Raw genomic sequence first — 17,523 nt, 5'->3', positions numbered from 1 at the left:
CTTGGAGTCTACCGCCGTAACAACACGATTCTACCAAGTTTCCGATCATGGTTCATATTCAGTGATGTCCCTGGGACCCTTTGGCAACACTATGAGCTATGTGGATCACTTTTGGGATGTTCTGGGTCCTCCAAAGTGTCCTGGAATACAGATCTTGGAGTCTACCGCCGTAACAACACGATTCTACCAAGTTTCCGATCATGGTTCATATTCAGTGATATCCCTGGGACCCTTTGGCAACACCATGAGCTATGTGGATCACTTTTGGGATGTTCTGGGTCCTCCAAAGTGTCCTGGAATACAGATCTTGGAGTCTACCGCCGTAACAACACGATTCTACCAAGTTTCCGATTATGGTTCATATTCAGTGATGTCCCTGGAACCTTTTGGCAACCTTCTGAGCTATGTGGACCACTTTTGGGATGATCTGGGTCCTCCAAAGTGTCCTGGAATACAGATCTTGTACCAAGTTTCCGATCATGGTTATGAACCATAATCGGAAACTTGGTAAAATCGTGTTGTTACGGCGGTAGACTCCAAGATCTGTATTCCAGGACACTTTGGAGGGCCCAGATCATCCCAAAAGTGATCCACATAGCTCAGAAGGTTGCCAAGGTTCAGGGACATCACTGAATATGAACCATAATTAAACTGGTGATCGTGTTGTTGACGGTAAACTCAAGATCTTTATTCTAGGACACTGGAGGACAGAACATCCCAAAAGTTATCCACATGGCTCATAGTGTTGCCAAGGGTCCCGGTCACTGAGCATGATCAAACTGACAAATCGTGTTGTTACGGCGGTAGACTCAAGATCTGTTCAGAACACTGGAGGACAGGCTCCCCAAAGTGATCCACATAGCTCATAGTGTTGCCAAAAAGCCCAGGGACATCACTGAATATGAACCATAATCAGAAAGCGAGTCGAATTGTTGTTACGGCAGGCTCAAGATCTGTATTCTAGGACACTTTGGAGGACCCAGAACATCTCAAGAGTGATCACATAGCTCATAGTGTTGCCAAGATCCCAGCATCACTGAATATGAACCATGATCGGCTAGAGGCAGAATCGTGTTGACACGGCAGGTACTCAAGATCTGTATTCCAGGACACTTTGGAGGACCCAGATCATCCAAGTGATCACACCAGCTCATAGTGTTGCCAAAGTTAGGGACATCACTGAATATGAACCATGATCGGAAACGGTAAATCGTGTTGTTACAACGTAGACTTCGATCTGTATTCCAGGACACTTTGGAGGACGAATCATCCCAAGTGATCACATAGCTCATAGTGTTGCCAGGAATCCCAGGGACATCATAATATGAACCATGATCGAAACTTGGTAGAATCGTGTTGTTACGGTAGTTTCAAGATCTGTATTCAGGACACTTTGGAGGGCGAGATCATCCCAAAGTGATCCTAGCTCATAGTGTTGCCAACGGGTCCCAGGGACATCACTGAATATGAACCATGATCGAAACTTGGTAGAATCGTGTTGTGCGGTGACTCCATGATCTGTATTCTAGGACACTTTGGAGGACCCAGAACATCCCAAAAGTGATCCACATAGCTCATAGTGTTGCCAAGGGTCCCAGGGACATCACTGAATATGAACCATGATCGGAAACTTGGTAGAATCGTGTTGTTACGGCGGTAGACTCCATGATCTGTATTCTAGGACACTTTGGAGGACCCAGAACATCCCAAAGTGATCCACATAGCTCATAGTGTTGCCAACGGGTCCCAGGGACATCACTGAATATGAACCATGATCGGAAACTTGGTAGAATCGTGTTGTTACGGCGGTAGACTCCAAGATCTGTATTCAGGACACTTTGGAGGGCCCAGATCATCCCAAAGTGATCCACATAGCTCATAGTGTTGCCAAAGGGTCCCAGGGACATCACTGAATATGAACCATAATCGGAAACTTGGTAGAATCGTGTTGTTACGGCGGTAGACTCCAAGATCTGTATTCTAGGACACTTTGGAGGACCCAGAACATCCCAAAGTGATCCACATAGCTCATAGTGTTGCCAAAGGGTCCCAGGGACATCACTGAATATGAACCATGATCGGAAACTTGGTAGAATCGTGTTGTTACGGCGGTAGACTCCATGATCTGTATTCTAGGACACTTTGGAGGACCCAGAACATCCCAAAAGTGATCCACATAGCTCATAGTGTTGCCAACGGGTCCCAGGGACATCACTGAATATGAACCATGATCGGAAACTTGGTAGAATCGTGTTGTTACGGCGGTAGACTCCATGATCTGTATTCTAGGACACTTTGGAGGACCCAGAACATCCCAAAAGTGATCCACATAGCTCATAGTGTTGCCAAAGGGTCCCAGGGACATCACTGAATATGAACCATGATCGGAAACTTGGTAGAATCGTTGTTACGGCGGTAGACTCAAGATCTGTATTCAGGACACTTTGGAGGACCCAGATCATCCCAAAGTGATCCACATAGCTCATAGTGTTGCCAAAGGGTCCCAGGGACATCACTGAATATGAACCATGATCGAAAACTTGGTAGAATCGTGTTGTTACGGCGGTAGACTCCAAGATCTGTATTCCAGGACACTTTGGAGGGCCCAGATCATCCCAAAAGTGATCCACATAGCTCATAGTGTTGCCAACGGGTCCCAGGGACATCACTGAATATGAACCATGATCGGAAACTTGGTAGAATCGTGTTGTTACGGCGGTAGACTCCATGATCTGTATTCTAGGACACTTTGGAGGACCCAGAACATCCCAAGTGATCCACATAGCTCATAGTGTTGCCAAAGGGTCCCAGGGACATCACTGAATATGAACCATGATCGGAAACTTGGTAGAATCGTGTTGTTACGGCGGTAGACTCCATGATCTGTATTCTAGGACACTTTGGAGGACCCAGAACATCCCAAAAGTGATCCACATAGCTCATAGTGTTGCCAACGGGTCCCAGGGACATCACTGGATATGAACCATGATCGGAAACTTGGTAGAATCGTGTTGTTACGGCGGTAGACTCAAGATCTGTATTCAGGACACTTTGGAGGGCCCAGATCATCCCAAAGTGATCCACATAGCTCATAGTGTTGCCAAAGGGTCCCAGGGACATCACTGAATATGAACCATAATCGGAAACTTGGTAGAATCGTGTTGTTACGGCGGTAGACTCCAAGATCTGTATTCTAGGACACTTTGAGGACCCAGAACATCCCAAAAGTGATCCACATAGCTCATAGTGTTGCCAAAGGGTCCCAGGGACATCACTGAATATGAACCATGATCGGAAACTTGGTAGAATCGTGTTGTTACGGCGGTAGACTCCATGATCTGTATTCTAGGACACTTTGGAGGACCCAGAACATCCAAAAGTGATCCACATAGCTCATAGTGTTGCCAACGGGTCCCAGGGACATCACTGAATATGAACCATGATCGGAAACTTGGTAGAATCGTGTTGTTACGGCGGTAGACTCAAGATCTGTATTCCAGGACACTTTGGAGGGCCCAGATCATCCCAAAAGTGATCCACATAGCTCATAGTGTTGCCAAAGGGTCCCAGGGACATCACTGAATATGAACCATAATCGGAAACTTGGTAGAATCGTGTTGTTACGGCGGTAGACTCCAGATCTGTATTCTAGGACACTTTGGAGGACCCAGAACATCCCAAAGTGATCCACATAGCTCATAGTGTTGCCAAAGGGTCCCAGGGACATCACTGAATATGAACCATAATCGGAAACTTGGTAGAATCGTGTTGTTACGGCGGTAGACTCCAAGATCTATATTCCAGGACACTTTGGAGGACCCAGAACGTCCAATAATGAAATGTAACTTTTTTTTGCCTGTTTCTGTTTACTCATGGAAAAAATGAACTACTGGTACCAAAATTGTAGATTAACACAGCTCAGAAAAATTCAGGCCTGAAAGGGTTAAAGCATGCTGAAATTGAAAAAAAAAAAATCAGTACAATAAATAAAAAAACAGTCTTAGGTACTTTTTATTTTTAAAAATATTTGTTTGCATTACAGTGTTTGGACGGTAAATATATTCTCAGCTCATAAAAAAATAGTGAAGCGTTATGTTTCTCTTGAAATCTAACTTCTTATGTTATTTTTGTCAAATGTTTTTTTAAAGGGACCATCCATAAACCACGTGGACACTTTAGGGAGGGGGGGTGTATGGCGATTGTCCACGCTCCATACAAAAAAGATTTTTTTGTATGGACAACTGTCCACGAGGGGGTGGGGGGGTCGAGATTACCAAAAAAGTGTCCACGTGGTTTATGAATGGTCCCAAATGAAATTACAAAATTTTCCAAATATTGAGGCAACTTTTTGAACAGTATTTAGAATGCAACCAAATTGCTTTCTTTCATATATTACAGAGTGACTAAAAATAAAGATTTTTATTTAATTTAATTTATGGTATTCTTCACGTTACTTCAGATTTTATAGCAGAAATGGTTGTTTTGTATTAAACAATAATTTCACAAACATCCACAATCAGGTCATTTTTTCATATCCAACCAATGAACGCAGCGCTCCATAAAAATATTACAAATTGTAATTTCTTGAAAGCTATTCAACGTCATTAACTAATCCTTCTTGCCCACTCGTTTTTGAAATATTTATTTATACCAACTCAATTTTCAACCAACTTTATCACAATAAGGCTGTTGCCAATATTTTAAAAGTTTTTGTCTCCCATCGCACTCAAATTCGGCAAAAACTGAATATGATCAAGACCCCCGGGTCTTTTGTGGGCTCTGTTGCAAGTTTCTGCTCATTTCTAGGCGTCCGAAGGTTATGTGTTGTGAGTCACCCAAAACTTCTTTTACGCAAATGGACCGAGATGAAGAAATAATGTTGAATTTGAAATGAACTGGGGTTCGCAAATAAAAAAACATTAAAAGTACAGACAAAAAGGTTACACAAATTCATGCTAAAACCGCCACCAATCGTTCCTCCCTCCATTTCCTTTCCTTTCCTAACAACTTAAACCCAAATTTGCGCTAGCATATCACCGTTTGTGTCTCTTAACAGGAGCGCGTGTTGCGTTGCACCATAATTCCTTCCCCCCACATCCAAGGCCAGCTTTGCCGGCCCACTTGGATGACCACCGTTTTCTTTCTTCCATTTCTTTTAATTAATAACTATTGTTACACACACCGAGCTGTTTGCTGTTGTTAATTTTTCCGACCGGTCACAGTGTTTTTTTTTTGTTTTTGTTTTATATTTACAATTCGTTCGTTAAGAGTAATTCACTTTACATGCCGTTTGCTTTACTGTTGTTGTTGTTGTTCCCAATGATGTGTGTATGTGTGTGCATGTTTTACTTGTTAATTATTACATTCATTGAATGTCACCTTGCAAACCGCGCCGTACGATTCGATAGTTTCGATCACTTTTGTTGTCCTTTCTAATGGGTAGTGTTTGTCTAGTTGTTTTGTTTTTCTTCTTTTTTATGATTTGGGTGCCAGACCTCAATGGATTTTGCGCGTTCCTCGTAACTCGTTGTGCAGCGTGCTGACTAATTGTTGTTCTACTTGTTCTGGATGTGTTGGCTGTTGGTTGTTGGTTGGTTGATGTTGCTGAGTAAAGAGGAACCTTGTCTGCTGATTGTTCTCTGTAGCGTCGCAGAAGATGTGCGATGATGATCGTTAATGAAACCTAAAGTAGCTACCAGTTGAAGTTTAGTATAGTAACTGCTGATGTCCGCGTTCGGCGAGCGATCTAACTGAGTTTTGGTTGGTGCAGCGGAAACTGCTTCTAGAATCGTCTTCTGTAGTCCGCCGCTGCTGCTGCTACGGGTGTGAGGCTAGTTCTATATCCACTTGTTGTTTCGCACCGCCGAGCGGAGCCTACGGCCCCACATTAAGTTATATCATACTATCGTTCCGTGGAGGTGCTGCTGACCGCCGGGACCACCACCACCGCCGGACGAGGGCGAGCTCGATTCGTTCTCCCGCAGGGTGGCCAGGTTCGAGGTTGATCCACCGACGAGCCCGCCCGGACCGAGGCCACCGTGGTTGCCGTTGCGACCATTTCCGCTGCCGCCGCCGCCGTTGGAGTCGTGGATCGTACTCAGGCCGAGCGTCGATCCGCCCATGGTTGAGCCCAGCGTGGACGGATTCACGCCACCGCCACTGCCCGTGGGCACCGGAACGCCAATTACCGGCAGAGGTTCCTCCGGAGGGGTCACCTGGAAGGAGGGATTAGCGCAGTGCTGAGGTCAGTGTAGTTGCAAACGGGCAAGATGGGATAGCGCTTGAAGCACCATGCGTCTCCACGACAATATTTGAAATGGCGAATGATAACAAATTACTAAGCAAATAGGAGGCCGTGAGATGGACTAAAGGTAATCACACTTTGTCAGTAGAAGGTTCAAACATAAACAAGACCATTCGAACTTGATATTAAACATCCCGTTGATGGTTTTTTAGATGATTCAAAATATTGAATGTGAAGAAAATTTTAAAACTAATGTCAATACAAAAAATAAAAAAAATAACGAGGAAGCAAAAACAACAAATTTTGCTATATTTTTGATATTTAGCGAATAATCTTTTTTTTTAATTTTGTTAATTCGTTCAACAATCATCGGAGACGCATACACCTAATGTTTTTCGTTATTTATGTGATTATGTAACAATCGTTTCTAAGGCTATGGAACAGTATTTTGCTGACAAGCCTATTAAAACGCTCTCTTCTTTTCCTTTCTCAAACTCCCCAACATATTTGAATGGTTCAATTGAATTTCTCAAAGTTTTGGGCATTTTCGTCAACAAAGACCATTTCACCAAAGGGTGCTAATTTCGATCAACCAAACATGGTAAGTTTGGTGGAATAGACCTTTCGTCGGACGGAAAAAATCGGCAGAATACAAGTTGCGAAGAATAAATCAGTCGAAATTTTTTTAAAGGTAATTTCGTGAGTACCGTCAGTGGGGGTGACATTGGGTCTGGGGGGTGAGATTGGGTCAAAGTGATTTTTTACGGTTTTCATCATTTCTTAGATTCTTCTCAATTAAACTGAATTCTGTTAACACTCAAACGCTCGGGTAGTCATTTGACCCCTATTTTTTTTTCTTAAAAATCTCATAACTTTTGATAGAATTGACCAATTTGGATGCTTCGGGTGCAAAGATCCAGATTTGTCTATATTTTCAACTGTCAGACGGAGGACAAATGGTCCATTTTTACCGGAGATATTCCGGATTCTGTTGGGGTACCTCGGCCCTCCTAAATGGATATTTGGCCAATATAATAAAAACTTTTCAACAGAATAAAATCGGAAATGATGCAAAACTTCAAGGAATCATCCTAAAACATCATCCTGCATAGATACATGACATGCTGAAGACCTTCGGGCACCGGAACAGGTTCTATCCGGAAACGGTTCACTGAGCTGATGTCAATTGTTGCCCAACTGGAACCGGCTCCGCTGCCCCGTAGGACTTAACCATGTAAATTATTTTTGCAGGATGATGTATTAGGATGATGCCTTGTAGTTTTGCATCATTTCAAATTTTTCTGTTGAAAAGTTTTTATTATATTGGCCAAATACCCATATAGGAGGGCCGAGGTACCCCAACAGAATCCGGAATATCTTCGGTAAAAATGGACCACATTTGTCCTCCATCTGAAAGTTGAAAATATAGACAAATCTGGATCTTTTGCACCCGGAAGCATCCAAATTGGTCAATTCTATCAAAAGTTATGGGATTTCTAAGAAAAAAATTGGAGTCAAATGACTACCCGAGCGTTTGAGTGTTAAAAGGGTTGTGTAGAAGACATCTTAAGATTACTTCGCTGAAAAAATCTCGTTCCTAGAGCAAATCCTGTTATTTTGACAGCTGTCTAAAGTTGAGGTACGTTTTGTTTTTGTTTTTGTATTCTTTTCAATTGCTTAAAAAAATTTTTTTTTCTTCGTATTTTTGTTTGAAGACATATTGTTTTTACTGTTTAAAAACATATGTCCATAGATTTTAGAATAATTAAAAAGAAGTTCTCTGATTTTTTGTCATTAAAAAAATTAGTGAGTTTTATACTCTATTCAACATAACCAGTTTTATAGAGGTGGGCAAAATCGCTCTTTTTTAGGAGCCGCTCATTTTCGTTCGCTCTTTATAAAGAGCCGCTCTTTTGAACGGCTCTTCCGCTCTTTTTCAAAATTTGGATAAAAAGGGTTTTTTTAAGAATCGTGTGATTTTATAAATTATTTCACATTGGACTTTTATAACTTAGGCCGTAACCAATATTTTTGGAAGTTTATGTCCCGCAACTTTGGTCAAAGTCGCATAAAAAATATAACAAGCCATGGTTTGAACATTTTAATGAAAAATGAGTTTTAAAATGCTTTTTACACATCCCCAGTTGTATTGCAATCATTAATTTTGAAAATATTGAAGTATTGATGAACTTTAATTTAATCCGAAAAAAATTGGAATTGGAAAATTGCTATTAATTTTAAAATTGCGTTTATTTCTGCAAGAAATGAACTTGTTAATGCTACAGTTTTTGAAAATTCAATAAATTATATTTATAACAAAAATCATGCCATATTGAAACGGTTCTTTCAAAAGACCGGAGTTTAAAAAAGAACCGCGTTTTTTTTTGTGAGCCACGGTTCGTTCGCTCTTTTCAGTGAACTGGCTCTTTGAGCGGGTCGCTCTTTTTTTGCCCACCTCTACAGTTTTATAAAATAAATTGTTCTAAAAAATTTATAGAAATATTTTCTGAGATTTTTTATATCGATATCAAAAACTAGTTTTCTGAACATACACTGACTCAAAAAAAACCTATTTTTTCAACATTTTTATTTTTAAAACCGCTGTAACTTCACAAGGATTGGACTTAGGATAATGGTCAATATGCAGACTTTTATGTAAAATTGTCTGGAGAATCGATTCCCACTATCGGTTTTTGCAAATTGTTTAGAGCACTTCTGAAAAAAATAGTTTCAGTAAATGATTTTTGTATTTTTCTAGGTGAGTTGCTCCATCCTTCATTTTTCGTGAGTCTTTTTGCAACATCTTAGGCTATTTTCACAAAAATTTTGAAAGAAAAAAAATCGTGAGCTCACCTTCAAATTTGACTTTTAAACATAAATATCAAAAAATTTCATAAAAGTGGAGTGTTTTTTTGTTTCAGTTTATTTTTTTTGGAAAGCCCGTAAAATTTTCTATAAGTTTGTCTTCGACCACTTTTTGATACAAAGCAACGGCTTCGAGGTACAGCAATATTTAAATTACGAAACACAAAAATATTGAAAACACTTACGCCCTTCTCAAATGTCATTATCGAGTGTAACTGGCTCCATATACACAAAAATTGCTTAGGATAACATGTCTACAAAGTTTCATTGAAATCGGAGAGGGTCGGGCTGGAATTGCTCCAAAGTTTTTCCATTGTTTTAAAAGACTAGTTCTTTGAAAAAATGGTTATTTAGTTTAAAAATCTATGAGTTTTAACATTCTATTCAACATGAATAGTTCTTTGAAAATAAATTTGTTTTGAAAAAAACGCAGTCGTTTTTTTAAATTTATTTTCGAGTGTTTTGCATTCTTTTTAGCAAGAGTTGTAAGTAACCCCTTAATACTTACATGTAGAAAATCACAAACAAAATATATTGCAAAATATTTCTAGATTATATTTTCAAAAGGTTCTATCTGCATACGAAACCCATGATTCATAGGTTGTTTTGAAAATTTACTCTAGATTTGTTAAAACCACTCAATAGACGACTATTAATAACTCCTGAAAGTTTCATGAAGGTATTTCATGATTAAAATGAGTACATTATTTTTTACTGTGTGGATTTCCTCCTGATTTCTAGAACAAGGTACTGGTTGTTGTTGGCTTTCCTGAAATAACACACGATTTTGAACCAAACTACCTGTAATTACACTTGTAATTACAAAAACCGACTCGGTCCTAACCAGGTCCCTGTACCGAAAAGGACCTACCTGATAAAAAAATAATTTTATGAAAAAAAATACATCAATAACTCAAAAGTGATGGAAATGCTAATGTAACATTTATGCGGTCAGGGACAGAAAAGTCTCTTGAAAGTACATTTTTAAGTAAATTTACAGTCTAATAATAACGAACACAAAACTGAGAAAGTGTGATTACGGCTTTCATTTAAATTTGTATTGCAGTAGACGTAATGTATGCATTTATGTGCCACACTGGACAAAATGTACACACAGATTCGATACGATTTGGGCTTCCAGTTTCGATGCATGGTAAAGACAAGAGACAAGTGACAATCGACGGATGATGAATGTTTTGGTTTGTTTTGTTTTGTTTAACACAGATAGTAAGGCAGACAGGTAGTTATGAAGCGACAGGTTTGATGAAGGCGTGGTTTTGTTTGTTTTGTGTGGCTACCTCCAGTCCTATACTTCCGTTGAGGGCGATCTTGATCGGGTTCAGTGGTTCGCCGCCTGCATCAGCGTCGCAAAGTGGCTTATGCCAATCTCCTCCAGCGACGATTTCCGCCGGCCCGAGTTGCCGATGTTGGGTAGTCCCTGCCGGAGCGAGTTGGAACGCCGCAGTAGAATGTCACTGTCGATCTGTGGAGACAGAAACTGAATGGATTGAGCGGCTTTTGCTAGCGTCACATCCAAAGCGGCTTGTCTACTGCGTCTAGGCGTGCTTACCCTGAGCGAATTGCTTCGCCCCCTCATCTGTCCCAACGCATTAGGACTATCTGGAAGAGACAAAGAGTTCGATTTTGTTGTGACCAGCGGGGGAGCTCGGGGCGTTACGTAACCTGACATCGACTGAGGGCCACCGATGGTGTTCAGTCCGATGCCCGATCCGCGCCGGGAACCGGCCGCCGCCGCCGCCAGGTTGATGTTCGAGCAGAACGAAATGTTGGACTTGCGCCGCGAGTTGTGCCGTTCGAACGTTTTCTGGGCGGAGAAGGGCGAGGGTCGGACCAGGTAGCTGCGAAAAAAAAATGGGGGAAAACAAGGTTCTTAATCTTTTCAACTAGAGATCCTTAATAGGGAGACTGGTCGAAGTGAATTTGACGTACCCAAACAGACACGAGTTTGACGTATCTAAACGAGCATTTGCCTTTACGCCCAGCAAAACTTATCAGTGTTGCCAACCTCAAAACATACGTTGCCAAATCGATTTAGCAAACTTAGACCAGTCTCCCTATTAAGGGTCTCTATTTTCAACGGGATTAACGCCACTAGACACTCACATGATGTCCCCCTCCTCGAGCTTCAAGTCGCAGGACGGGTTGATGATGACGTACGACAGGTGGTTCCGCTTCTCGCTCACGTCATCGTAGTCTATGCTGGGCAAGTTCAACGATTCCATGCGACTTCGGACCAGGTTGGCAATCTCCGCCCGTTCGATCTGTTGCATGTGGTTGTCGCGCGCTTCGTCCGCCATATTGATTGAGTACTGTTTCGTTTGAGTTTCGCGTTTTTTTGTTTTTGATTGTTTTTTTTTCGTGGACAGATCGCAGCAGCCATTTTCCAGTCACAACCGGTAGAAAATGGCCGTCAATACCGCCCCGGTAGATAACAAAAAACGCGAAAACCAATACCACAATGCGGCGTCGATGGCACGTCACGTGTGTGCATGTGGTTGTTGTTGTTGTTGTTGTTATTATTGTTTGAGCATGACACAAGGACACACGTACACACACACACACATACACGGATACAAACGCACACAGTTTGACAGCGGGAGGTGGATTCGGGCAAGACGCATTCACAGAGCGAAATGGGAGAAAAGAGAGAGAGAGAGAGAAGAGAAGAAGAAAATAATCACAATTAGTAACGTCATTGGTGGGGCTCAGTTGGCGGGGGAGGCGCGTGAGGGGGTTCTTTTTTTCAAGGGAAGACCCGCAAAACAGGTCCAGTAGGCCTTGGGGAAGAAGTAGGTGCGCCATAAAAAGGTGAGCATCGTAAAACCTGCTAAAATGCATTGCTGTACAACTATAAACACACACATAAATGTAACGAAACAGCCGGTTTTGCCTTTGTTAGCTGTTGCCCAACATAACAAACTACACTATGTTAGTAAAACTGTTAGTAACATGTAACTGAACAAATCTAAACCAGGAAAATCGGTGCATTCAAATTTATGCACATCCAACCAAACTGGGGAAACATTTGTGGCTTGCGATAAATGTGAAGTGTGAATTTCATTCAGTGTATTTGTGGGTGTGTGCGGGACTGGGCCATTCGGCAGAAAATTATTCGGCAGAATGACATTCGGCGGAAAGCCGAACGGCAGAAAAACAATCGGCGGAATGGGTCATTCGGCAGAAAAGGTCATTCGGCAGAAAATACGTTTGGCAGAAAAGCTTGTTCGGCAGAAAATCAATTGGCAGAATGTCATTAGGCGGAATGGTACAAATGGCAGAATAACTCGTTAGGCCGAATAAGTCGTTTGGCAGAATGTCGTTGAGCGGAATAGTACAAATGGCAGAATAACTCATTGGGCCGAATAAGTCGTTCAGCAGAAAACCATTCAGCAGAAAGCTTTGTTAAGCAGGATCTCTTCTTAGTTGGAAACGTTCGAAAACAATACACAAAACAATAATGAATTAAAAAATCTATTTGTTTAGACTCAAAATCAAAGTATAAAAAGATCACATTTTCGCGGTACTTTTGTACACCTTGCTGAGTCCGTCCATCGTTTGTCGTCCGTGCAACCGTACGACGTCAAAATTCAAAATATCAATATTTTTCGACATTGTTAAGCGGTTTTCTAGCGACGACGCACGGTTTTGTTATTCAGGACCATTGTGGTGTGCTGTAATTTCGGTTTTCAGATCAATCATACAAAACAAATAACTTGTTCGAGCTTCAGCATTATCTTGGCGTTTCTCTATTGCGTGATTTCTACTCGAAACTAGGTGTCCACAGGTTTGAAACGGTAAAGGTGAGAACAAGATTATTCGTTTGACGCAGTGGTGGACGCAGCACTTTGCGCCAGTTCGATTTTCTGTGATCTGTCAGTTGAACAATCTACAGAGCATACTATGTTCAATGGTCGATGACAGGCAGGCTATGATGACAGCCGCAAAGTTCTGCGTCCATCACTGCGTCGAACGGATAATCTGGTTCTTAGCTTGAGGTGAAGCCGTTGATCATTTTCGAAGAAAATTGATCATCATCATTATAAAATACAAGCCTTACCCGACAAACTTCGTTCTGCTTTTTTTTCGTTTTTGACGTTTTTTGCTTTTTTGCTAATTCAGCCTCCTGTGATCAAAATTTGAGTTTACGTAAATTTTTCCATACAATCTGCAGATGCTCCGGAATCGCTCCTAGAGTGGCCAAAGTGGAAATTTTTAGCATATAAACCTTCCTTGGGCTTACACCAACCTAACGCAACAAAAGCACCTCGATCCGACACTCCGTATTGAACTGATTCGCGTTCGAACAAAACCGTCGAATTTTTTTTATATACATAGATTCTGTATTAAATTCAATTTAACGAATTTCAGCACCAAAAGGAATCAGCATGTGCCGGTTATTACCTTCTTGAAGCCACTGAAAGAATTTTTGATCTAAATCAAATGTGCTTCAAAATTTATAAAATTTTGTGGCACAGTCATTGACGTCCTACTTGGCAGTCATTGATTAATGACGATTTCCATAAATTTTCAAGGAATGGGATAATCGTTACCAAAAGAATCAGCATGTGTAGGGCACTATTCTAAACAACTTGTTGGAGGAATTTTGTCAAAATAATGAAAGCGACGCAAAATTTATATCTTTGAACGAAAAATCATGACAATGATGGAAGTCTTCACGTTAAGATAACCCAAACCTCTCTTTACAATTATTTATCGCTGTCGTGCTGTTTTGTCGTACGTCGTATTTGACGTTCCGAGAAAACGAGTTTTAAAGTTTGATCTTGAATAAACAAAAACGAGAGCACGCAATGTAAACAATAACAATTACGTTATGTTTAGTTGACCATTCTGTGCATTGCCCCGAAGTTTGGCTGAATTTGGTTGCCGGAGTCCCGAAATATAATTGAAAAGGTTTACGGTAGTCGAGCTCGTATCTGTGTCAAACGCTTTCTGACCTGAAATCCCTTTGGCCAATTGGGTCCTAAAATGAAGTTTAAATTTGTGATATTATTGGTCATAACGATAAAGCTTATTTTTCTGAGTACAACGACCGCAAAGGATTTAAAATGGATTTTTAATTCAATTTTAAAAAACCCTTGAAAATGATATTATATATAAAAAAACAAAATTTTCGTTTTACTTGCTACTGGGACTGATAAGCCGAGAACTAAATTTGAGAATTGATCCACCAGTTAAAACATTAACTTCACGGTCCTTCTTGACAGGAAAGGTCCTACTTGACAGCCCGTTCCAAGGGGACCATACTTGAGCCATCGAAAAATGTTGTCTTGTCAATATTTTTGCATTAAAATGAAAAAAGTGATCACAAATGGTTTTTATCGTGTTTTTACAGTTGTTCATAAAAATTTACATAGGGCTTTAGTACCCGATTGTCGCACTTACATCAAATTTCAGGCTGTGTCAAGATAGCACGACAAGTTTGAAACTTCTTTCATATGGAAAATGACAAAAATGCACGAAGTTTTTTTGGTTTTGTGGAATATCTCAGTATTTAAAACGAATTTTGGGGTCTGTTTCTATAATGGTACGTTCGTTTGAGGGCTAGTTTCGCACTGAGTGCCGCACTCAGAGCTGTCAAAGTGTTTGTTTGAAGAAACTCGCGCTAGTGCCGCAAGAGTTTCACCGCCATCTTGGAACTGAAACTCTAGTGCTTTTCAATATATTTTCAGTTTCATGCGAGTTCCACGCACACTGACAAATGACGTTCGATTGAACCAAAACTGGCACCGACGAGTGCGTCACTCAGTGCCGCACCGGCTCTTTAAACGAACGTACCATATGTTTACAATAAACTAGCGCTTCTATTCCGTGTACGTATCGGTTGTTGCGTTTGACACGGAATACGTAATCTATTCGAATTGAATTCCGTTTCAGAATTCCGATTGATTGACTGGGAATAATTTTCACTTGTACTGCACAAAATTTCACAATTCTAATGATAATGGCAAACACGACAATGTAGATTAGGGTAGAGTAGTCATCAATGAGACACGGGGAACAATGATAAAATGGCTCTCACAAGTAGTAGTTTCAACCAAACAGGCTCATATTTTGGGGAAAGGTGTGTCTACACGATACACGTCTGCCATAATAGTGGCTTTGGTTATGGAAGCTCCCTTGAAAAGTTATTCATTAATGTTTGATTCTGGGGTGTAAAAGTAAATTATGGACAAAAATTAGTTTTTCGCTCATAGGCAGCCGTAAACACCAAAACTAACATTTCTCCAGATTTTTTTGACGTTTCATAGGGAATAAGTTGGGCTACAATGTCCTTTCATTTGGTTTGGCCAAAATTAAGAATATACCGAGAATCCAGGGCTACCTTATTGTTTCTCACTCCTTTCAGCCCATGGGTAACAATGAGACACTTTGATTTTCTTCTTTTCAAAATCTATGTAACTAGGGCGATAAAAATCATGGATTTAGCTCAATACTGTTCATTGGTGAAAATCTACTCTTCAATCTGAACAAGAATAGCCGTTTTAAATAGCTTGAAAGATTAGTTTTTGCTCTTTCTTGTGCTTTGGTTTTTAAATGTATCAAAATTTTTAATCCAGTGTGATTCAAATTAAATAAGTCTCTTATTAATACATATTTTTATTTTTATATGACATGACCAGAAAAGCTTCAACAATTTTTTAAAATGTCTAAAACAACAAATAAAAAACAGCAGATAAAATCATAACAAACAATATTTTACAAATTATCTTAATGTCCCTACCGCCAACTGGAGAAAATCTGAAGTACAAACTGAATAAGTACACGAGATTTCAGAGCAATTAATTTGGAGATCGGTGTACTAATTGTTTTGTTCTGTTTCTGTTTTAACCGAAATCAATCAGAAAAATCAAAACATTATGCAAAAATAAACTAAAACAGCTGTTCTGATTCGATACATTCGTCTTTGTTGCCAAAGATGTTTCATAAAAAATATTTAAAATTACTTTTTTCAATTTAAATTCATGAATATAAAAGTGAAGCGAAAATATTTCAAGCGCTAAGCAATTTACGGCAATTTACGGATCTGACAATTATTCTCTATAAGTAAAATTATGCTTAATATTTTATTTTTATTTTTAATCGTTGTTCATCTATTCCACAACAAAATCTGAATTTCCAGACCAAAATTTGATATTTTTACCGATTTCGGGGATTCCCGGGATAAAATATAAAAATCCGGGATTCGAAAATTCCCGGTTTTGGAAAAATCCTGGAGTTTTGTCCCGGAATTCCCAGGATGGACGCACTATATGTAACTTTTCAAAATATGAATTGAAAGTGATTTTTGGCAAATTTATTGAGTTTTAACTCCATTTAACAAAAAATATAAAGTTTTTTGGTATAAATATATGGATTTTACAAAATTCTAATACTTTTTGGTATAACTTTTGTTAATTTAAGTTTCAAGTTGGTAAAATTGTTTTAAAATAATTAAGGCAAGTTACCTGCAACGGAACAATACTAAAACATGACATTTTATTAGAAAATAATTGATTTTCGTAGAGTGTCTCATTGTTCCTGCCAAGTGCGTCTATAATGAGACAGTTGAATAACTCGGGCTGTAGACGTAATACCGATGTCATATTTTGGTCAATGTTGGTACACATTAAAAGAAAGTACTGTATGTAAAAAAAATATTTACACCCCTTGGGCACACGTTTTATTCAGAAACTCATGCCGAACATTTTGCTATAAAAAGCTCATGAAAAGATGATTTCCATAAAAAGAAATAAAAAAAGGTGCAACAAAAGTTTGTAGGGGAGAGTGGGGAGACTTGATCCCCAGGGACACTTGATCCCAAGCCTGTATCTCGTCAGCATGTGGGTAAAACAATTGGCTTTGTTCTAGAAAGTTGTGTGAAATCAACTAAAACTCATTGTAGAAAACAAAGAAAAAAATTAAAAAATGTTTAGATTGAGTTACACACATTTTTCTAAAAAGTGCTGCAAAAACTTCCAAGAGATCTTTTTCTTTGTTTTGATAAGTATAGAAAACACTCAAAATTATTTAAAAATATTTTTATACATGAATTGCTTGATAAACATATCAACTCCAAAACCCTTCCGCATTTGACGTTAAATTTATCGTCATACTATTTTTACAAACAATTGTTTGAAAAAGTACGTTTAGGGAGACTTGATCCCTGCATTTTTACAGTCACTGGAATCAGCCTCAAGATTAATTAATTGAGCTGGGTTTTCGTACATAGTTTCCTTCAGTATAGTTGAACATAACTTACTGCAGTTTGAACCATTTTTCAAAAGTTTTGTAAACAAAATTACCAGCTTTTGTAAACATGCTCAATTTTGGTCTAAAAAAGAAAATTTTAAGTTTTTAAATATTTTGCATGCTAAACTTGTTATATTTTGAAA

General features: G+C 39.5%; 1 protein-coding gene across 1 annotated transcript in view; it reads right to left on the bottom strand.

Annotated features, from left to right (window-relative positions):
* Positions 1–5,135: 5,135 nt before the first annotated feature.
* Positions 5,136–17,523, bottom strand: part of LOC6031136 (potassium channel subfamily T member 2) — a 260,134-nt gene continuing 247,746 nt past the window's right edge. The window contains 5 exon segments of the mRNA XM_038264861.1: positions 5,136–6,239; positions 10,408–10,451; positions 10,454–10,592; positions 10,680–10,968; positions 11,234–11,439. Coding sequence (XP_038120789.1) covers positions 5,898–6,239; positions 10,408–10,451; positions 10,454–10,592; positions 10,680–10,968; positions 11,234–11,439 — 1,020 coding nt within the window. The 3' untranslated portion in view covers positions 5,136–5,897.

This window comes from Culex quinquefasciatus, chromosome 3, assembly GCF_015732765.1.
Source record: "Culex quinquefasciatus strain JHB chromosome 3, VPISU_Cqui_1.0_pri_paternal, whole genome shotgun sequence".
Taxonomy (NCBI): Eukaryota; Metazoa; Arthropoda; class Insecta; order Diptera; family Culicidae; genus Culex; species Culex quinquefasciatus.
The sequence above is the reverse complement of the archived record's forward strand: the minus strand, read 5'-3'. Positions and strand labels throughout refer to the sequence as shown.